The sequence below is a fragment of the Mesocricetus auratus genome, unplaced genomic scaffold (assembly GCF_017639785.1).
Source record: "Mesocricetus auratus isolate SY011 unplaced genomic scaffold, BCM_Maur_2.0 Super-Scaffold_6730, whole genome shotgun sequence".
Taxonomy (NCBI): Eukaryota; Metazoa; Chordata; class Mammalia; order Rodentia; family Cricetidae; genus Mesocricetus; species Mesocricetus auratus.
In genome coordinates this window covers 105,290,602-105,313,749 of record NW_024429184.1, presented here as the reverse complement: position 1 = coordinate 105,313,749, position 23,148 = coordinate 105,290,602, and the positions used below count along the sequence as shown (strand labels likewise).

Genomic DNA, 23,148 nt, shown 5'->3' with positions numbered 1-23,148 from the left:
ACATCTTTTATGGAGGAGGAGCTCTATGAGGTCCCCCCTTTTGTTTTAGCCAAGATACAAACGTAGTATATAAACTTGTTTCAAGCTAGGGATGGTGGGGATCCTTGTAATCCTAGTACTTAGGAGGTGGAGACAGGAGGATCAGAAGTTCAAGGCCAGCCTAGGCTACATGAGAACCTCTTTCAAAAACAAAAACAAATAAGCAAACAGTCTGCCCAAAACCAAACATCCTAGAACAACAAAGAAAAACACACAAAGTTGCGTAGAAACCTCTCACCCTCACATCACAAATCTTATCTCACAAATATTTCACTGGGCTCTGCAGTCAGGCTCTGAATAAGAGCCTGTGTCAGTTCTTGTCTTCCTATAAACTTTGAATATGTCAAATCAGACTATGAGTGTTTGAGTTCAAAGAAGAGATCAAATGTACAACGACAACATGTCTATTTTCTCATTGTCTTGAGGTGGTTATTGTGGTATTGCGGTAAGTCCCAGCTGAAAGTTCAGGGAGCTGAATTAAAATATTTGCTGAAGGTGGTGGAAAGATAGTTAGGAGTTAGAGGGTGGGATTCAGTCTTTGTGAAGCAACAGATAGACAGACAGATAGACACACATACACACACACACTTAAGTATTGAGACAGTTCTTTGTAGCCCAGCCTGTCATGGAGTTTGTTCTTACCCTGGCTGGCATCCAACTTGCAATCTTTTGGCCTCAGCTTCCAAATGCTGGTATACAGGTGATTGATTCAGAGGGACCCTGCCCATTGCGAGTGGTGATACTTTGTCTTGAGAGCATGAATGTATGATAGATAGAGGTCTGCCAGTAGGAACTTTAGTTGAAGAGTTAGAAAGTTTTGTCCTCTTGAAGTGAGAAAGTAGCATTTTGGTCAAGTTAAGCTATACTCTTATGAACTAAGATGGAAATGATTTCCTTTCTTTGTGGATTTTACGAAATAATGGGTAAACCAGATCTTCAATTCCTGTGGGCTACAGCCACAGTGTTTCCACTCTTGTGTGGTCCTGACAGCTGGAAGGTAAGTCAAGGGGGAAAAAATCCATTGATTAACCTTGAAACCAGGTGAAAGTTCAAATCTTGCTGCCTCTACTGTCTAAGTAGCTACATGATCTCCTGGATTACATTGAGATTAAATTGTATGAAAACTTGAATACCTTCACAGAGAGAAGATAAAGAAACCAGAAGTACACCCCAGTACCAAGTCAGACCTGGACTGAATTCATAAGTCAACATGAAATCTTGTGAAAGAATGAATTTTTAAAAGACTTTTTAAAAGTGTTTTAAGGCCTAGACTTCAATCTGTGGTAACGGATAGCCTTCCACTTTCCTATACCTCTTGAGTGACCAGTCTCCATTGCATATCCCCTCTTGGTCTCCGCCAGAAAACAACATATTAGATTTAGTATTTCAGTCAGCTGGTGCTGCTCCTGTGTCCCTCACCTGATGTGTGGTCTGAGCATTCTCCTGCATAGGCAGTGTTTAAAGACATGCTTCTGATTACACAGAGTACAGATGAATCAGTCTTTGTCTTCCATTTCCAGCTTTCTTCTTCTTTAAGGGAATGTTGGCCTCCTTGGTGAAGCAAAGATAATCAATTAGAGGGATTGCCAAGGCTTGACTGCTAGTGTTGAACCTGAATCCCAACTGTGCTGAGGTGTGGCTGTTTGAAGAGGATTAATTCAGGAAGACTCTGACCTCCTGAATGAGATTAGCACCCATGTAAAGGGACTAGGGTTGAAGGAGCTCCCCGTTGGACTTCTGGTCCTTCTGTCATGTAGGGCTCAGCCTTCCTCCCCTCTGGAGGAATCGGCCACAAGGCACCAGTAAGCAAATAGAGAACTGTAGAGGGCCAAAAGGCCTTGTGCACACAGATAAGTGTTGGAGGAGCCAGGAGAGGTAAACACACAGCTCACTCTTCGGTGGAGTGAGGTGGATAGCTGTTCTTCCCAGAATGCCAGGAATGATGCAGTTTTACAACCTGGTGATCATCTGCTGTCTGATGAGACAGCGTCCACCTGTATCTCCCAGAATTTATGGTTTTATTTAATCCCAGACCCTTTCCCCCTAAAATTTGACCATTGCTTTTAGGCCATAAAACTCATCCTTATGAGAGAGATGTTATTTTAGGCCAGGCCAACCCTGACTCCCACTGGCATTATGTTTACCTTAGTCATTCTCCCTAGAGCATTGTCTCTAAGTCAACAAGAACCGTCTTATAGATGAAGCCATATATACTTGAAGAGCTTCAATGTAAACATGTCTTAAGCTTTACTGTACTCATGGGGCTGAGCTAATTGTTATCTGAATACCCTTTCCCCCAACATCTTGCTTGCTTAAATGTGGCCAAAGTAAAATGATTTGGACCAGATCGTAGAAGTCCTGGTCTAGCACCAGTTATAGTAAAATCTGGTAGAGTTCATTCTGACCTCACTCTGATGGTTTTTCCTTGTCTGCTGTAAAGTCTGCAGGGGACTCCTCTCCCCAGAGAACAATCCTCACATAACTTTGGGGCTTTGGCATTTTAATCATTATAACTGCCAAGAAAAAAAATCTGTTTAGTAACTATCCCATGTGTAGTGTTGGGTCTGAGCAGCACAAGTGGGTCACATCAGGAAGCTAGCCCAGGATTTTGCTTCCTGAGTGGCTCCTTACCTCTGAGCTCTTCACACATTTAGATACATTTGTAGCTATTCTAGAAGATTCCTCCCAGCCAAGCCGACAGATGATCTTTCTATTAGACAACGGGAACAATACCATAGCCAGCCAGCTTAGTGTCTTCCTGTGTTCCCTGGCAGTTATGTAGCTTAAGATGAAACTCAACAAGGTCTTCAGCAATCACTGTTTTTCTCTAGCGTAATTATGTGTAAATCACTCACACACACAATTCATATAACACACACATAATACCTTACTAGTATTTCTTTTCTCTCTTTTGAAACATGTAGTACTGTCAGGTAACCTAGTCTGCCCTTGGACCCCTAATCATCTTGCTGCCTCTCTTGAGCCTGGGGTTGCAGACAGTTTACACTTAAGTTTTTAAATACTTTTGGAGGCCAGTGAGGTTGCTCAACCGGTTACAGCCCTTGTAGAGAAGTCTTATGCCTGCGGTCCTTCCCCAGGACCTGTGTGATTCCTTTCTTTCAGCCTCCATATGAGTCCTGTAGCACCTGTGTGGCCCGCAAATACATACTTTTAAAAATTACGTTTGGTAGTAATCAGGACATAAATATAACTGGTAAAAAAATCCATTGGGACCAAGCTATTGTAAAGTTAATGAAGTGCTTCTTTTGGGATGTGGGAGGTGCTAGGGATTGAATCCAAGGCTTTGTGCCTACTAGGCCTGCTACTCCTGTTTCTGCTGATCTCCCATGACCTTTCTCCTGGTGCTGGCAATTGAACTTAGAATTCTATGCATGCTGGGGAAATGTTTTTCCATTGAGCTAGAGCCCCAACCCCAACTAATTCTTTTTAAAACAATTTTTCAAATTATATTACTATCAATATTGGTGTGTGTGTGTGTGTATGTGTATGTGTGTGTGGGTGTACATCCCATAATGTATATGTAATACTCAGAGCACAACTTATAGGAGTCAGTTCTTTCCTTCCTCCATGTGAGTCCTCGGGATTGAACCTAGGCTGTCAGGCCTGGTGATAATCTCCTTTACCCATCGAGTTATCAAGCTGACTTTCATCCCTGGAGGTGGAAGTTTCTGTCCAGCCCAGGCCCACTGCCCTTCAAGTCCCAAATAAACACACAGAGTCTTATACTAATTATAAACTGTTTGGCAGATGGCTCAGGCTTCTTATTGGCCAGCTCTCTCTTAATTATTAACTCATTTCTATTAATCTGTGTATCTCCATGTGTCTTCTCACTGCAAACCTAAGGCTTAGTGCATGCAGCACCTGGGAGAGAACTGGATCCAAACTGGGAACTCAAGAAATTGAAGACAAAACTGAATGACAGGGCCTGTGCTCTTCAGAAGTGGGAGGAGGGTGAGGGAGAGGGTTTGAAGTCTTAGTGATGTGGAAAAGGGGAGACACTGAGTGAGGTGATTGTTTGATTTGTATGGTTTATGCAAATTAAAGGCGAGTGGAAAGATGGCAAAGTTGGTATAAATGCTTGCTGTGTAAGCAGGAGGACATGAGGTAGATTTCCAGAAATCACGTTGAAAGAAAATGCTGGGTATCATGGCTCTGGTGGCTGTAATCTCAGCATTTTGGAAGCTTAGACTAGTGGATCCCTGGGGCTCGATGACCAGCTGGCCTAATCAGTGAGTTCCAGGCCAATAAGAGATCCTGTCTCAAAACTAAAGTAGATGAGTTTTGAGGAACCACATCTGAGGCTGACATTTGATCTCCACACACAGCGCACAGATGCCCACCTCCACACGCACAAATCATGTGCAAATATGCACAGAACAAAAGTAAGCTGTCTTGCCTCTGTTCTAGTTTTCAGCCCTGAAAACAGCACCCCAATGCATATCCCTTCCCTCCCTTCCCTCAGCCCATGCTGTCCCAGTCCTCATCATTGTAGCCCAGGCTGGCCTCTGATCTTAGACCTCCTTGCTTCAGTCTTCCAAGTGCTGCGATTACAAAAGTGCATTATCATGTTTGGCTCATGTTTCTCAATACTTACTACTATCAACTACCTTTAAAGAATCATAAAATTCTAGGTGAAGGACAATGAGAAGGAATGAGAAAACCCATTTCCAAGAATCATGGCTGGCACAGCAGATAGAATAATTATGGGCAAATCCACATTTCTCTATTAGGTTTACACAGAACGCTGAAAAACAATGCTATGATATTCATGAAGCAATAAATACACTAAGGTAGGGCATTTTGGTAAAAGGATTTATGATTTGTAAGACACATGAAAAACATTAAAAACTTAATAAAAGTCATTTGAAATATACCAGATAAAAAATAAAAGTCGCCGGGCGGTGGTGGCGCATGCCTTTAATCCCAGCACTCGGGAGGCAGAGGCAAGTGGATCTCTGTGAGTTCGAGGCCAGGCTGGACCGAAAGCCTCCAAAACAATACAGAGAAACCCTGTCTCATAAAAACTAAAAAAAAAAAAAGTCATTTGAAAATATACCAAAATGGGGTGGCATATGCTTAATTCCAGCAGAGGCAGGTGGGCAGATGGATCTGAGTTCTAGGACAGCCAGAGCAACCCTGTCTCAAGACAAATAAACAAAACAAAACAAAAGAAAACATGTATTAGAGGAACATACCCCAAATAAAATGTGAAATAAGCAGGAAAAGTAAAAAGGACATGAGGATAAAGTGTGAGTTCAATAGTGCTCCAAGAAATGAGTTCAAACAGTGGGCTAGGATTTACAACTATTCTTCATATTGACAAGCAGGGTAACAGGCAGTACCGTGAGAGGTGGGAATTCTTTCAGGTGTGTAGCTATAAAATGACTACAGCTGGATTACGTGGCACTTTTAATTTATTTACCTGTGTGCCTAATTGTGGAATACTGTGTGAGTGTGTGTGTGTGTGTGTGTGTGTGTGTGCATGTGTGTGTGAGTGTGTGTGTGTTTGTGTGTGTGAGTGAGTGTATGTATGGTGTGGTCCAAGTGTCTTTTAGAATCCTGTGGATCCATGGATTTTGAGTATAGCTGTTGTTTACTGAAACTCTGAAAGTAGACTTTCAGGAGAGCCACCCCCCAACCCAACCAAATCAAACAGAACCAAACAATCCTTAATAGACTGCTCAGCTAGCTCACTGATGTACTTAAAATGACAAGAAAAGGACAATGAATTTTCTAACGAAACAAAACCAGAAACCTTCCAGGGTGTGAGCTGATTTTTTTTTGAAAACAGGATCTGATGTAGCCCAGGCTAGCCTAGAATTCACTGTGTATGGAAAGATGACTTCAGAACTCTAGGTCTTCTTTCCTCTGTCTCCGTGTGTGGGGATTACAAGCACATGCTGGGACACCTGACCTATGAAAGGGATTGTTAAGTAGAAAAGTTACAAATGTATCACACTTTAGAAACTTGTGATGGATCCCGCTGAGAAAGCTATCCTCAGCTATCATGATGTTAACACAAATGCCATTAACCTGAGGGGAGTGACTACTTTATCCTTTCCTCTGTATCTTCCTCAATCGAGCAGTCTTGATGTTCTTAGTAGAAATGATTGTTCCTTTTAAGATCAAGTAGCTTGGGTGTGACAGAGACACACAGGCTATTAAGGTAGGAAGCCCTGGTTCTAGACTAAGATTTGTATGTACAAATCTGAGTTAAAGTATAAACATGTTTTCATCACTAAACACAGGAGTAGTTATTATTGCAAACTCTTGAGAAACTATGGACATTAAATGCATTAATGTATAATTGTTAAAAGTCAGGAAACAAACACAGCGATAAAGTGCTTGGCTTGTTACTCTTAACATCTGGAACTTTGACCATGGGTTGGAGTGGCAGCCACGTTAACAATTCTTTTCATATTTGATTACAAATACGGTTGTAAATTATTCATTTCCTAGCCATTCAGCACTTGAACAGGTGTTTCTAATGTTCCCATGATTGCAACCTGGTGATGAGTGAATTTGTTTAGTCCTCTAACGTAGAGACCAATTGAATATCTGTTCCATGTTTTTTAACAATGTGTTCTGGCTGTACTTTCTAATGTCTCCACTTGGGGGTAGTGTTTCATTACACAGTGGAACACTTCTCCACTTAAATGCTGTATTTGTCAATTTGCTCTTGGAAGTTCTTGTGCTATTTTATTTTTAAAGAAGCATGAAAGGAAAGGGGAAGTAATATAGTTATAATTTAATTAAAATGTAAAATTAATTAAAAGAGTCACCAAAACTCTTGCCTGTCTCAAAATTTTGATTATTTTTAACTAGTTGTCTGTCATTTGAATAATTGCATGGAAACGAGCAATTAATAGACTTCAGATTTTGAAGACTCATCCCCCTTTCCATGTCTTGAGGGTAATGTAACCCTGTTTATTACTTGTGTCTTTATGAAGCGTTTTGATTTTCAGCAAGAGGGCAATATTACTCAATTAGGAAAATATCCCTGTATAAATATAGGAAAACTCATTTTTATAAAGAAGCCAAAAAGAGAAAAGGACTGAAATCACACTTATTGGGGCTTTTTTATTGTGGCTAGGTCTCTTTTCCTCTGTCCTCCCTCTGTCTCCTTAGTCACCTCACTTCCATTAAAAGGGATGCTTGTCTCCAGGAAATGCAAACAAAAACCCCTCTCATCAATATTGAAAAACTTAGTTGTAGTATGTAACCTCTCACCATTTAATTAGTAATTTATTAGGTTTATACTCAAAATTATGTGGTAGCACTACAAAAATGATCCACTTACAATGCAGTCTTCACCCCAAATACTTACCCCGGTCATCATGATGTTGTTATTGACTATTTGGTAATGTCACATTGTGTACCCTGATCACACTCACTTCCCAGTGCTCCCAAGTCTTTCCCTCCACGACTTCCCCTCTCAAAGGGAGGGGGAAGAGGTAGTGGGAGTGGGTGGGGGGTGCTGTTTAATTTGTGTTGCCCATATAACTCACTGGAGCATGGTCAAACTCTCAGTGGCCCTTAAAGAAAATTGAGTCCTTCCCCACCCTGCCCCTTCCAGCAGCCATCAACTCCAAATATTTTTCTTTTTCTTTTTTCTTTTCTTTTTTTTTTTTGAGACAGGGTTCCTCTGTGTAGCTCTGTAGACCAGGTTGGCCTTGAACTCACAGAGATTCTCCTGCCTCTGCCTCCAGAGTGCTGGAATTAAAGGCGTGTGCCACCACCGCCTGATTCCAAGTATTTTTCTGAAATTCCGTTTTTCTAAGTTACTTGGCATTGACGTGTATGTTTCATTAATGTTTGCATGTTACTTTTGAATTACTGTCATCTGTCCGTAGAACTGGCTTGCTTTGGCTGACCTGTTTTCTTGTTTTTGCATCACAGTGAATGACTTAGGAGGAGACTTCAAGGGAGTTGGTAAAGGCTCCTCAGCCGCGGACAAGGTTGTGGAAGAGATAAGACGGAGAGGCGGGAAAGCAGTGGCCAATTACGGTATGTGACAGGTGTAGACTATCCCAGTAACGGTGTGTGACAGGTGTAGACTATCCCAGTAACGGTGTGTGGCAGGTGTAGACTATCCCAGTAACGGTGTGTGACAGGTGTAGACTATCCCAGTAACGGTGTGTGACAGGTGTAGACTATCCCAGTAACGGTGTGTGACAGGTGTAGACTATCCCAGTAACGGTGTGTGACAGGTGTAGACTATCCCAGTAACGGTGTGTGACAGGTGTAGACTATCCCAGTAACGGTGTGTGACAGGTGTAGACTATCCCAGTAACGGTGTGTGACAGGTGTAGACTATCCCAGTAACGGTGTGTGACAGGTGTGGATTGTCAGCTTTCCTTCCACTGATGAAATTGCTCACACTAGTCATCTCTGAGACATAGCTCAGTGTTACACTGCAACTGTGAAATTAGATTTTACCTGTGTCTATCAAGCCTTTTGAGAACATGCTTTATATCTTATGTGAGAAGTTTCTTAAGTTTTGATGTAGGTCATTTCATTAACTGTTCTTACTGGCTTGTTTAAACTACAGATCTGACTGATCTCCACAGCATTCTTTTCAAAGAGTCCCACAGTGCCCTGTGCTGAGTGGTGGACAGCCCTGTGCTGTATCAACTGCTACGTTCTGTTGTGTTCAAGCAAAAACTCAAGTGTTAAATTAGATACCAGTGTGACACAAAACTCCCTGCACGTGCAGCTTTCCTGTTCTGATTTGCTGTTCTAGTGGTGTTGGAGAGGACTTTGTAGAATAGATTTGCTTCTCAGGCTTGTGGCTCCTGACTTCTCTGGAACCAGGCTGTAGTAGCTTGACTTCATTTTGACAGCTTACAGGGAAGAAAGTAGGATTTGATCCATAGTATCTGAGGGAGTAATGAGATGCTAATGAGATGCTAATAAGATGCTTACTGCCCCCCCATAGGTGATTTAGGAAAAAATGTTTCAACTTTTCCTTTGAATTTTAGAGCCTTAAAACAGAGATGAGAACTCAGATTCCTTCCTTTTGCAGTTCTCATTTGTGTGGTCTGGATCAGTCAAGACAGCAGCCCCTCCAGGTTTTCTAAGTACCGAAGCTTTTCAGGGAATTAGAAGCTCAACAGCTATTGGAAGGGCTGGGTGGACGAGGCTCAGGAAGCTGCCAAAGACCACTAGAGGTGGTGCAGCCTTCAGGCTCGCCTGGATGAGTCCTCAATCTTACTGGGAACTGCATTTACAGTTGTCTAGACAGTGAACACTGGTGACCAGAAAATCTGAACATCAAGAGCTCCACAGCCTAAAACCTGTTGAGTGCTAACATGATGTCAGATGTAGAATGTTTCACAACTGACCTCACCTGACAGGGTGTAGTCAGTTCTGAATAGGCCCAGTAGAGATTGTATGTGAACTTACCTTCCGGTGTGAGTGTACAGTGAATACACAGGACACATGAATAAATGTTTTGTGTAGAGTTGGGTTATAGCTTCAAGATAGGTCAGTGTGTATAGGCAAATCCTCCAAAATCTGAGAAAAAGTGCTTGTGGTTTCCAGCATTTTATTTTGAAAAGTGGCTGCATATATAAGCCATTTTACACACACACACACACACACACACACACACACACACACACACACACACAGTGTTTTGTTGTATAGTTCAGCTTGGCCTGAGACTTGAGATACTCTTCCCCCCAAATTATGTGATTACCGGGGTGTGCTATAGCACCTGGCCTCAACCTGTATCTCTCACCAAGGACTCTATGGATGCCATAGAGAGGAGCGACAGTATTTCCTGGGTCCTCTGAAAGAGAATGCCACTATCCCTGGTCTCCGAGGAAGGAACTGATGGATTTCCAGAGGCAGTGGTGATGGAAAGTGACAGCAGGCAGAGTCCTGCCTTTGCAGTTACACCAGCTGAATATGCAAACCCATGATGTTTGCATTACTTTTTGTGTTTAATATTTCAAAGCTGGGTTTTTATTGAGATACCATGCAGTTGTATAATGTATATGCTTTTACAAATTAAATGTGTACCTCATTTCTCCCAAGTTTTCATTTGCCATTAAGGTGAAATGCCTGTGTAGTTATGTAAAGTTAAATATAAATTCAGTTAAACTAAGTATTTGCCTGCTATACTGACCACACTTTTGAACACTCAGTAGCCACATATAATTATTGGTGCAATGGTGGATATAGGGCATTTTCAACTTCATAGGAAGTTTAAAAATTTAATTAACATTCGACTACTTCATACCCCTTCCCTTTTCCATAAGCAGTTTCATTGGACAGTGTTGCTGTGGTTAGTTCTTGCCAAAATTTCTTATTCGTTCCAGTCTACCCTTGTTGTACATTCTGGACTCTGTGTTGATTGCTATGTGCCTGTTTTGATTTCAATTCTGTTTGGTGGTAGTATCGCTCTGAGCCACAGGAAGTGATTTGTGGGAAATGATTGACATTCTGTCCTCATTGCCCTTGTCAGATTCGGTTGAAGCAGGAGAGAAGCTCGTGAAGACAGCCCTGGATGCTTTCGGCAGAATAGGTGATGTTTTCTTGCATTCATGGTTTCTTTAAGTTCCATTTCTATTACAGCGGTAAAAACCACCAGGAAAAGCAACTTAGGGGAGAAAAGGACTTATTTTGACTTGCAAATCTAGGCTATAGTCTGTCATTGTGGGGAAGTCATGACAGAAATGAAATACTAGTCACATTATCAGCAATCTGCAGCAGGGGCATGCATGTGTGCTTTATCGGTGATCTGCAGCAGGGGCATGCATGTGTGCTTTATCAGTGATCTGCAGCAGGGCCATGCATGTGTGCTTTATCGGTGATCTGCAGCAGGGGCATGCATGTGTGCTTTATCAGTGATCTGCAGCAGGGCCATGCATGTGTGCTTTATCAGTGATCTGCAGCAGGGCCATGCATGTGTGCTTTATCAGTGATCTGCAGCAGGGCCATGCATGTGTGCTTTATCGGTGATCTGCAGCAGGTCATGCATGTGTGCTTTATCAGTGATCTGCAGCAGGGGCATGCATGTGTGCTTTATCGGTGATCTGCAGCAGGGGCATGCATGTGTGCTTTATCAGTGATCTGTAGTAGGGGCATGCATGTGTGCTTTATCAGCAATCTGCAGCAGGGGCATGCATGTGTGCTTTATCGGTGATCTGCAGCAGGGGCATGCATGTGTGCTTTATCAGTGATCTGCAGCAGGGCCATGCATGTGTGCTTTATCGGTGATCTGCAGCAGGGGCATGCATGTGTGCTTTATCAGTGATCTGCAGCAGGGCCATGCATGTGTGCTTTATCAGTGATCTGCAGCAGGGCCATGCATGTGTGCTTTATCAGTGATCTGCAGCAGGGCCATGCATGTGTGCTTTATCGGTGATCTGCAGCAGGTCATGCATGTGTGCTTTATCAGTGATCTGCAGCAGGGGCATGCATGTGTGCTTTATCAGTGATCTGCAGCAGGGGCATGCATGTGTGCTTTATCAGTGATCTGTAGTAGGGGCATGCATGTGTGCTTTATCAGCAATCTGCAGCAGGGGCATGCATGTGTGCTTTATCGGTGATCTGCAGCAGGGGCATGCATGTGTGCTTTATCAGCGATCTGCAGCAGGGGCATGCATGTGTGCTTTATCAGTGATCTGCAGCAGGGGCATGCATGTGTGCTTTATCAGTGATCTGCAGCAGGTCATGCATGTGTGCTTTATCGGTGATCTGCAGCAGGGGCATGCATGAGTGCTTTATCAGTGATCTGCAGCAGGGGCATGCATGTGTGCTTTATCAGCGATCTGCAGCAGGGCCATGCATGTGTGCTTTATCAGTGATCTGCAGCAGGTCATGCATGTGTGCTTTATCAGTGATCTGCAGCAGGGGCATGCATGTGTGCTTTATCAGCGATCTGCAGCAGGGCCATGCATGTGTGCTTTATCAGTGATCTGCAGCAGGTCATGCATGAGTGCTTTATCAGCGATCTGCAGCAGGGGCATGCATGTGTGCTTTATCAGCGATCTGCAGCAGGGCCATGCATGTGTGCTTTATCGGTGATCTGCAGCAGGGGCATGCATGAGTGCTTTATCAGTGATCTGCAGCAGGGGCATGCATGAGTGCTTTATCAGTGATCTGCAGCAGGGGCATGCATGTGTGCTTTATCAGCGATCTGCAGCAGGGCCATGCATGTGTGCTTTATCAGTGATCTGCAGCAGGGGCATGCATGTGTGCTTTATCAGTGATCTGCAGCAGGTCATGCATGTGTGCTTTATCAGTGATCTGCAGCAGGGGCAGGCATGTGTGCTTTATCAGTGATCTGCAGCAGGTCATGCATGTGTGCTTTATCAGTGATCTGCAGCAGGGGCAGGCATGTGTGCTTTATCAGTGATCTGCAGCAGGTCATGCATGTGTGCTTTATCAGTGATCTGCAGCAGGGGCATGCATGTGTGCTTTATCGGTGATCTGCAGCAGGGGCAGGCATGTGTGCTTTATCAGTGATCTGCAGTAGGGGCATGCATGTGTGCTTTATCAGTGATCTGCAGCAGGGCCATGCATGTGTGCTTTATCAGTGATCTGCAGCAGGGCCATGCATGTGTGCTTTATCAGTGATCTGCAGCAGGGCCATGCATGTGTGCTTTATCAGTGATCTGCAGCAGGGCCATGCATGAGTGCTTTATCAGTGATCTGCAGCAGGGGCATGCATGAGTGCTTTATCAGTGATCTGCAGCAGGGGCGTGCATGTGTGCTTTATCAGCGATCTGCAGCAGGGCCATGCATGTGTGCTTTATCAGTGATCTGCAGCAGGGGCATGCATGTGTGCTTTATCAGTGATCTGCAGCAGGTCATGCATGTGTGCTTTATCAGTGATCTGCAGCAGGGGCAGGCATGTGTGCTTTATCAGTGATCTGCAGCAGGTCATGCATGTGTGCTTTATCAGTGATCTGCAGCAGGGGCAGGCATGTGTGCTTTATCAGTGATCTGCAGCAGGTCATGCATGTGTGCTTTATCAGTGATCTGCAGCAGGGGCATGCATGTGTGCTTTATCGGTGATCTGCAGCAGGGGCAGGCATGTGTGCTTTATCAGTGATCTGCAGTAGGGGCATGCATGTGTGCTTTATCAGTGATCTGCAGCAGGGGCATGCATGTGTGCTTTATCAGTGATCTGCAGCAGGGCCATGCATGTGTGCTTTATCAGTGATCTGCAGCAGGGCCATGCATGTGTGCTTTATCAGTGATCTGCAGCAGGGCCATGCATGTGTGCTTTATCAGTGATCTGCAGCAGGGCCATGCATGTGTGCTTTATCAGTGATCTGCAGCAGGGCCATGCATGTGTGCTTTATCAGTGATCTGCAGTAGGGGCATGCATGTGTGCTTTATCAGTGATCTGCAGCAGGGGCATGCATGTGTGCTTTATCAGTGATCTGCAGCAGGGCCATGCATGTGTGCTTTATCAGTGATCTGCAGCAGGTCATGCATGTGTGCTTTATCAGTGATCTGCAGCAGGGCCATGCATGTGTGCTTTATCAGTGATCTGCAGCAGGGCCATGCATGTGTGCTTTATCAGTGATCTGCAGCAGGGGCATGCATGTGTGCTTTATCAGTGATCTGCAGCAGGGCCATGCATGTGTGCTTTATCAGCGATCTGCAGCAGGGGCATGCATGTGTGCTTGCTACTTGCATGCCTGTGCTCAGCTCCATTTCCCCGTTCTCACACAGTGTAGAACACCCTGCCTAAGGAATGGTGCCACCTGTAATGGCCTACATCTTCACGTATCAATTAGCTTTATTAAGATAATCCTCCACAGACATGCACATAGGCAAACTCAATATAGACAATTCTTCAGTGAGACTTTCTTCCAAGTGATTATAGGTTGGGTTAACAATAAAAGCTAACTATGACATGGCCTTAATTTCCTAATATAATATTTTTGAGTTGACATTTGTTTAGAAAATGAATCTCTTGCTATTTAAATTTTTGGGTTTGTTTTATAATTCAAATATTTTATTTAACCTATTTTACTTTATATTAGACTTGAGGTGATAATCTTAATAATATATATATATGTGTGTGTATGTATATATATATATATATCTTAAAAATTTTTTTGCACCATAAATGATTAAAAATATTGTGAGCATAAGCTCTTTTCCCTTTTTAATTATAATTCAATTAAGTCTTTAATACATTTCTGAGATAAGTCAGTATTTTGGCAATAATGAACCTGGTGCATTCTTTTTAATAATTATGTTCTCATGTCTTATAAATTTAGAAGAATTATGTGTGTCATAGTTAGGATTTCTATTGCTGTGATGAAACACCATGACCAAAAAGCAAGTTGGGGAGGAAAGGGTCAATTTGTCAGGACAGGAAGTCAAACATGACAGGAACCTGGAGGCAGGAACTGATGCAGAGGCATGGAGGGGTGCTGCTTACTGGCTTGCTCCTCATGGATTACTTAGCCTGCTTTCTTGTAGAACCCAGGACCAATGGGCTGGGTACTCCCTCATCAATCATTAATTAAGAAAATGCCTTACAGGCTTTCCTATAGCAGATTTTAGGAGGCATTTTCTTAATTGGGGCTCCCTTACCTCAGATGACTTTAGCCCGTGTCAAGTTGACATTAAAGTACCCAGCTCAAAAGGCTCTTCCTTTTAGAAGTGTACTCTTGGTCCTTCCTTTCTACATACGCCTCCTGCCTTCTACTAAAATGAATGGCTTGCCAGAGGGAACGAAACTGTCTGGACAGCTCAGCTTTTTGTCAATTGAGTGTATCCCTTCCTTGTTAAGTCTTACACACTTCACACTTCTTGTTCTAGTTTAGTGCTATCTGACAGGGACAGAAACCACAGAGTGTGAAAGCAGAGGATGGGTACAGCCACAGGATTCCAGTGGTTGAAACTTTAAAAGCTTTACTTTCTTTGTACAGTGAGATTATGAAGACTGATCAAATAGGCAACTGGTTTCTGACTTCAGTGGTCTTCTTCCTCTTCCTCTTCCTCTTCTTCCTCTTTCTCCTCCTTCTCCTCCCCCTCCTCCTTCCCTTCCTCCTCTTCTCTATTTTTATTTTATTTAAATTAGAAACAAGCTTGCTTGACATGTCAATCCTAGCTCTCTCCCCCTCCCCTCCTCCTCCCTCCACCCCTCCAACTCCCCCAACTCCCCACCCCCTCCCTGGGGAATCTTCAAAGTCTGTCATATTATCCCTGGCAGGGCCTAGGCCCTCCCCTGTGTGTTCAGGATGAGAGAGCATCCCTCCATGTGGAATGGGCTCCCAAAGTTCATTTGTTCGCCAGGGCTAAATATTGGTCTACTATCCAAGGCCCCATAGATTGCCTAGGTCTCCTCACTGACACCCACATTCAGGGGGTCTGGATCAGTCTCATGCTTGCCTCTCAGTCACCAGTCTGGGGTCCAAGGGCTCCCCCTTGTTCAAGTCAGCTGCCTCTGTGGGTTTTACCAGCATGGTTTTGACTCCTTTGCTAATCACTCTTCCCTCTCTGCAACTGGTTTCCAGCAGTTCAGTTCAGTGTTTAGCTGTGGGTATCTGCCACTGCTTCCATCAGTCACTGAATGAAGGCTCTAGGATGACTTTTAAGGCAGTCATCAATATCACTATTGGGGAAGGGCATTTAAGGTTTAGCCTCTCCACTATTGGTTAGTTTGCCAGCTGGTATCATCCTTGTACATCTCTGAAAATCTCCCTGGTGCCAGATCTCTTCTCAAACCTACAGTGGCTCCTTGACTCAACTTTCCTGCTACCCCATGTCCTCCTCTCCTCTTCTCCCACTCTCTTTCTCCAAGCTTGCTCTCCCCTCCTCTCACTCCATGTTCCCAATCCACTCAGGAGATTCCATCCCATTCCCATTCTCTTGGGTGTACCATGTATATCTCTCTTAAGGTCCTCCCTGTCTCCCAGACTCTTTGGCAGTGGGGTTGTAGGCTGGCAATCCCCTGCTCCATGTCTAAAACCCATGTATGAGTGAGTAATACCATGTTTGTCTTTTTGTTACTGGGTTACCTCACTCAGGATGGTTTCTTCTAATGCCATACATTTGCCTGCGAATCTCAAGATTCTTTTTTTAAAGATTTTTTTAAATTATGTATCCATGCAGGCCAGAAGAGGGCACCAGATCTCATTGCAGATGGTTGTGAGCTATCATGTGGTTGCTGAGAATTGAACTTGGGTCCTCTGGAAGAGTAATTAGTGCTCTTCACCTCTGAGCCATCTCTCCAGCCCCCCTTCTTCTTTTTTTTTTTTTGTTTTGGATTTTTGTTTTTTGAGACAAGGTCTCATGTAGTACAGGCTCCTTTCAAACTTGCTGTGTGGCTGAGACTGGCTTTCACCTCTTGAGTATCCTGCCTTCACTTCTCAAGTGATTGGATTACAGGCCTGAATCCTGGTGCTTGCTTCCATGGCTTCTTGAATTTTTGATCTTTTGACCGTTGAGGAGCAAGGAGAGAACTGTTAACTTCCTGAGTGAATTTTGAAGTTAAGTAAAAGATGGTTTATAGTTGATTCTGAGTCCTCAGAACACAAGGGTGTAGTTAGCTCTGTGAGCTACAAGGAGTTTGGTAGAAGAAAGGAAATTTAAATATTACACCTGACAGGAAGATAAGGCATGGTGATTGTGTTTTTTTGTAAGTTATTTGCTATTTTGCTATAGATACAAAGTTTTGTTTTGAAGCATTCTTGTTGTATTTAGTTTTTCTGGGGGCTTTTAAAAACAGTTTTTAAAATAGATGTGAATTTTAAACAAGTACAAATTAATATGTTTGCTTTCATTTATGTAACTTGGATCTTTTTTATATCATAGATGTTGTGGTCAACAATGCTGGGTGAGTTTTTATTTTCATTTTCAATAAAGTACACACCATTGTGTTATTACTATATATTTTCCTTTCCATTTTAACCATACATATTGTCAATATTTTAGAATCCTGAGGGACCGTTCCTTCTCCAGGATAAGTGATGAAGACTGGGGTAAGCTGTTCTTCATGCTTCTGTGGAGTGTAACTGTCCATATTGTCTTTTTAATATTAAAGCATTTATATAGTTAAGGAAATACCTCCTATTTGTTGTTAATATAAATGAACTTAGATTATTAACAATGATTTATATAGTTAGAAGCACCATATTTTTAAACATTTGTTAAAAAATAGTTCAGCCATTTGCAGAAGTTACTGAAAACAATTTTGTTTCTTGTAACGTTTCTCTTTTTCTCTCCCCAAGAGGTTTTCAGGTTGTCAGCTTCTTTTTTTTAAGCAGTATTAACTATTTTTAATAGCTTTACCATGTTTTGTCTGGCTGTGTCCCCTCTGCACCTCCCACCACCATGAGTAGAGAGCAGGATTTGGAAGAGCCTGCACATATATATCTGAAGTTTCTAATAAGTAGAAAATACTTTTCGTTTTCCTTTCCTGTGTTGCAGAGGTTGAGTTTGTACAACGATGAAATCATGTTTGTGGTTTACTTTTCTTCTGTTCCCGTTTGGTTCTCATCAGCCATCACTGGTGAACAAACCAGTGACTGAGACAATGGCAGGCATAGCAGCTGAGCTGGGACAATCACATCCTTGCTAAGAGTTCATCTCTGGCCCTAGAACTTTTGGAAGAGGCATGGTGTCCTTGCAACCCAGAATTAAGCAAAGGAGAACTTTTAGTTCCCCTTTCTTTGGGAAGCTGAGAGAGAGAGAGAGAAGACTGGCTGGCAAGTGGGGCTTTTCCACCTAGCAGAAGGGATTCCATCCTGTTTAGACCCCAGCCCATCACCCCTTTTCTAGTCTTGGTTTTGCATTTACCGTCCTTTTCATCTAATACTTGTATGTAAAAATTTTGGGGGTTTCCAGAGTGAAACCAAATAGTTAAGAATGGTCAAAATGAGACAGCACGCAATCTAGAGTTGTTTCTCTAAAATTTCCCAAGTGGTCTATTCACGGGATTGAAGTCTTTGAAAGTAGACCTCTCTAACTCATTTGAAAATCTTGGCAAAATTAGAGATAGTAGTGAGTATCTTCTAAATATTCCCCAATGATGAGCAATATGGTCTAACTATGTTTGGTTATTTTGAGTACAAGTTATATATGTAAAATTCATGGGTATTTTTATTTAGATATTTGCTTTTAATGCATGTATATTAGCTTGTGAATTTGTGTCAGGTGGACATATATAGACATTTATATGCCAGAGACAACGCTGTGATATCACCCGCAGAAATGCCCCCTGCCTCCTGTGAGACAGGACCTCTCTTCCGTCCGGACCTCATTAATTAGGCTAGACTTGCTGATTAGGCAGTTCCAGGGCCACCTCACCTTATTAGCACTGGGATTGCACACATTTACCACCAGGCCTAACTTTTCCATACGGCTTCTGGGACTCCAGCTCAGGTAAAGCTTATGTGACAAGCCCTTTTCCAGCTGAACTAAATTCCTACAAGTGCTTATTGAAGGGAGGGTGACCAGAATTTGCTTTGGGTAAGTTTGTGTTGCCTGGTTCACATTCAAGTAGAGATGTAAAAGACGACTGAACCCTCTCCCTACCCTCTCAGGTTATTACATTCTTATTTGAGTGGGCATTAATTAAGTATAGCATTATGTTTAGATATATGTAAGGATTACAATAATTTAATAAATTGTAGGGAAAGCTCATAGTTATGGGTATGAATTGTTGATTGGTAGCATAATTGTAATGAAAGCAAGAGTGATTACTTGGGTATGACACTAGGTGGTTATGAATACAGGATATAAAATGATATGTTGTGTAAGTTTGTATAATATAATATGTTTGTATAAGTTTATTCTAAAATATACCTAACTTTTGACAAAATATTTTATAAAAATAATTTGTGTTTTAGATATTATTCAGAGAATTCATTTGCGGGGCTCCTTCCAAGTGACCCGAGCAGCGTGGGATCATATGAAGAAACAGAAATATGGCAGGTAGAGTTGCCTGAAGTCCCCAGAGAGGATTGAAGATGTTTGCACCAAGTGCTCTTAAACAATGCTTGGTACTGGGTCAAGTACTCTTACACATGTTCAGGCTTCTAAGTGTCATTTAGTGCCCGCTTACTGGGTTCGTATCTTTCTTTCACAGATGCTTTTCATTATTAGTACATTTCCCATGAGCCTTCATCACCTCATTGTGTGACACTATTCTTGGGGAGACAGGATGTGAATCAGTGTCAGTTCATCCCAGATAGGGAATCAACAGACAGAAGTACAGAAACCACCAAGTTCAACTTGGCAAGCAATGAGTTTTATTGGAGTTAATTACAGGAATATGGGTGAGGGGCCACTAACAGGAGCAGAAATGACTCAAAGATGGCTGTGTCACCAAAATTCCACATTAGCATGGGTGACAGTTCACAAAAACTGGACAACTGGAGTTCACTGAATGACTTCCAGGAACCTCAACAGATTAGAGAGTGACTTTCCAGCTGTCTCAGTGGAGTTGAGCCTCTTCCAGATAGGTCAGGTTGGCTGAGAGTGTCTTTTATCAGCTGTCTTTACTGCTTTTAGACCCCTGAGGAGTGCAGGGTGTAGTGAATCCTGTTGGCTTCAGGGACTTCCTGAAGTCTTCGAGGATTTTACTTACTGAGTTTAAAGAGCTTCCCAGCAGTGTGGGCTGTTTTACCTCCCACTAGGATATCCTCTTGTTTCAGCTCTGTAACCATTTAACCATTGTGTGGCTTAATGAGCTTCCTTCCAAGATGGAAGATTTTTTTCTTTTTTTTATTACTTTAATTTTAAATACCTTGCTTCACATGTTAATCCCAGTTCCCTCTCCCTCCCCTCCATCCCCCCCCAGCCTCCCACCCTATCCCTATTCCACATAGGGGATATCTAGAGTCTGTCATTTCACTCAGGGCAGGATCCAGGCACTCCCCTAAGAGTCCAGGCTGAGAGAGCATCTCTCTTTGCATTATGGACACACAAAGTCCGTTTGTATGCCAGGGATTAACACTGATCTACTACCCAGGGCCCCATAGGTTGCCCAGGCCTCCTCACTGACTCTCACACTCAGGGGGTCTGGATCAGTCCCATGCTGGCCTCCCAGCTGTTGGTCTGGGGTCCAAGAGCTCTCCCCTGTTTGGATCAGCTGTCTCTGCTGGTTTTGCCAGCCCATTCTTTGCCAATTTGCTTGTCGATCCTCTCTCTCTGTCACTCGGTTCCATGGGTTTAGTTCAGTGTTTAACTGTGGGTTTTTGCCTCTGCTTCCATCAGTCACTGGATGAAGGTTCTGGGATGTCATATAAGGTAGATGTCAAGTTCATTATCAGGAATGGACATTTAATGTAGTGTCTCCACTATTGCTTAGCTTGCCAGTTGGTGTCATCCCTTTAGATTGCTAGAGGTCACACTGGTGCCTGATCTGTCCTCTAACCTATGATTCCCTCTATTATGGTATTTCTCATCCTGTTCTCCCCTATTCTACCCTCCACTCAACCTTCCTGTTACCCCATGACCTACTCTCTCCTCCTCTTCTTCCCCTCTCTTCTTCCCAGCTCTCACGACCCCCACCTCCTGCCTTGGTGGGGGGTGCCAGTGCGGGAGGAGGGGAGGGAGAGGGAACTGGGATTAACATGTGAAGCAAACTATTTAAAATTAAAGTAATAAAAAAAAAAGAAAAAAAATCTTCCATCTTGGAAGGAAGCTCATTAAGCCACACAATGGTTACAGAGCTGAAACAAGAGGACATCCTAGTGGGAGGTAAAACAGCCCACACTGCTGGGAAGCTCTTCAAACTCAGTAAGTAAAATCCTCGAAGACTTCAGGAAGTCCCTGAGGTTCCCAATCTGTTCAGGAGATCTTGCCTCGTTCCTCTTCTCTGGGGTACCATTCATATCTCTCTTAGGTTCTTTCCTGTTTCCCAGACTCTCTGTCAGTGGAATTGCAGACTGGAACTATCCTGACCCATGTCTAGAATCCATATATGAGTGAATGCATACCATGTTTGTCTTTTTGTGACTGGGTTACCTCACTCAGGATGGTTTCTTCTAGTGCCATACATTTGCCTGCTAATTTCAAGATTCCATTGTGTAAATGTACCACACTTTCTCTATCCACTCTTCAGTTGAGGGGCATCTAGGTTGCTTCCAGGTTCTGGCTATTATGAATAAGGCTGCTATGAACATAGTGGAACAGATATTCTTGTTGTATGAATTTGCATATTTTGGATATATGCCTAAGAGTGGAATTGCTGGGTCTTGTGGTAGATTGATTCCCATTTTACTGATTTCCAAAGTGGGTGTACGAGTTGACACTCCCACCAGTTGTGGAGGAGTGTTCCCCTCTCTCCACATCCTCTCCAGCATAAATTGTTTTTGGTGTTTTTGATTTTAGCTATTCTGACAGGAGTAAGATGGTATCTCAGAGTTGTTTTGATTTGCATTTCCCTGATGGCTAAAGATTTCTTCAGTGTCTCTCAGGCATTTTAGACTCCCCTATTAAGAATTCTCTATTTAGTTCTGTTCTCCACTTTTTAATTGGATCCTTTGGTGTTTTGGAGACTTGCTTCTTGAGTTCTTTGTAAATTTTGGAGATTAGCCCTCTGTCAGATGTGGGATCAGTGAGTGTTTTTTCCCATTCTGTTGACTGTGTCCTTTTCCTTACAGAAGCTTCTTAGTTTCAGGAGGTCCCATTTGTTAATTGTTGATCTCAGTGTCTGTGCCACTGGTGTTATGCTCAGGAAGTGGTCTCCTGTGCCAATTTGTTGAAGAGTATCTCCTACTTTCTCTTCTAAGAGTTTCAGTGTGGTTGGATTTATGTTGAGGTCTTTGATCCATTTGGACTTAAGTTTTGTGCAAGGCAATAGACATTCTGCATGCCAATACCCAGTTATGCCAGCACCATTTGTTGAAGATGCTTTCTTTTTTCCATTGTATAATTTTAGCTTCTTTGTCAAAAGTCAGGAGTTCATAGGTGTGTGGGTTAAAATCAGGGTTTTCAATTCGGTTCCATTGGTCTACCTCTCTATTTTTGTGCCAATACCAAACTGTTTTCAGGACTATAGCTCTGTAATAGAGCTTGAAGTCAGATATGGTGATGCCTCCTGAAGTTTCTTTATTGTATAGGGTTGTTTTGGCTATCCTGGGTCTGTTGTTTTTCCATATAAAGTTGATTATTGTTCTTTCAAGGTCTGTGAAGATTGTGCCGGAATTTTGATAGGGATTGCATTGGATCTGTAGACTGCTTTTGGCAAGATTGCCATCTTTATTATGTTGATCCTACCAGTCCAAGAGCATGGGAGATCTTTCCATTTTCTGGTATCCTCTTTGATTTCTTTCTTTAAAGACTCAAAGTTCTTAATATACAGCTCTTTCGCTTCTTTGGTTAACATATTCCCAGATATTTGATGCTGTTTATGGCTATTGTAAAGGATGATGTTTCTCTGATTTCTTTCTCAGCTACTTTATTGTCTGTATATAATAGGGCTACTGATTTTTTTGAGTTAACCTTGTATCCTGCCACTTTGTTGAAGGTGTTTATCAGCTCTAGGAGTTCCCTTGGGGAGTTTTTCGGGTCACTTATGTAAACTATTATATCATCTGAAAATAGTGAAAGCTTGACTTCTTCTTTTCCTATTTGTATCTCCTTGATCAAGATGGAAGATTTTTAGTTTTGTAGGAAACTACACACAACAACTTCAGAAAGCAGTGCAGCCACCAGAGATTTGCTCGTAAACAGAATGCCATATGGTGTTCCCAGTAACTGGCTGGCTAGAGATGAGTTGCCTTTCTTCTGACACTAGCCCACCATGAGCTAGACTTTGTGAATTGCCTGGCAACAGGGCTTCTGTTTATTACTGCACAAGTATGACTTGATGTGGGACCATCTATACCATCCATTCTGGTGTCAGGCTCAACCCTGAAATTTAGGTTTCGGATAGCTGTAGAAGCAAATTGTTACTGCTGCTTATGTTTTTGAGACTTCTATTTTATCTTGATCTTGACAGTAGAAAGTAAATGATGTGATTTATTTTATTTATTTAAAGTAGAGTGAGGTTGGGTTAAGTTTTAAGATGGCATTTAGTATTATCCAGAAACTGAGCAGCCAAGTGGTGACCATTAAAGAATTACAACTAATATTTCTTGCTAAAATTTTAATTTACAT

The 23,148-nt window shown here is 42.6% G+C and overlaps 1 protein-coding gene across 1 annotated transcript in view; it reads left to right on the top strand.

The window, feature by feature from the left end:
* The window catches only part of Hsd17b4 (hydroxysteroid 17-beta dehydrogenase 4), an 85,725-nt gene that overhangs the window by 3,105 nt on the left and 59,472 nt on the right, over positions 1-23,148 (top strand). Inside the window, exons 3-7 of the mRNA XM_040741831.1 lie at positions 7,960-8,067; positions 10,532-10,591; positions 16,855-16,876; positions 16,975-17,021; positions 18,891-18,975. Of these exons, the coding sequence (XP_040597765.1) occupies positions 7,960-8,067; positions 10,532-10,591; positions 16,855-16,876; positions 16,975-17,021; positions 18,891-18,975 (322 nt within the window). The remainder of the gene's footprint in view (positions 1-7,959; positions 8,068-10,531; positions 10,592-16,854; positions 16,877-16,974; positions 17,022-18,890; positions 18,976-23,148) is intronic.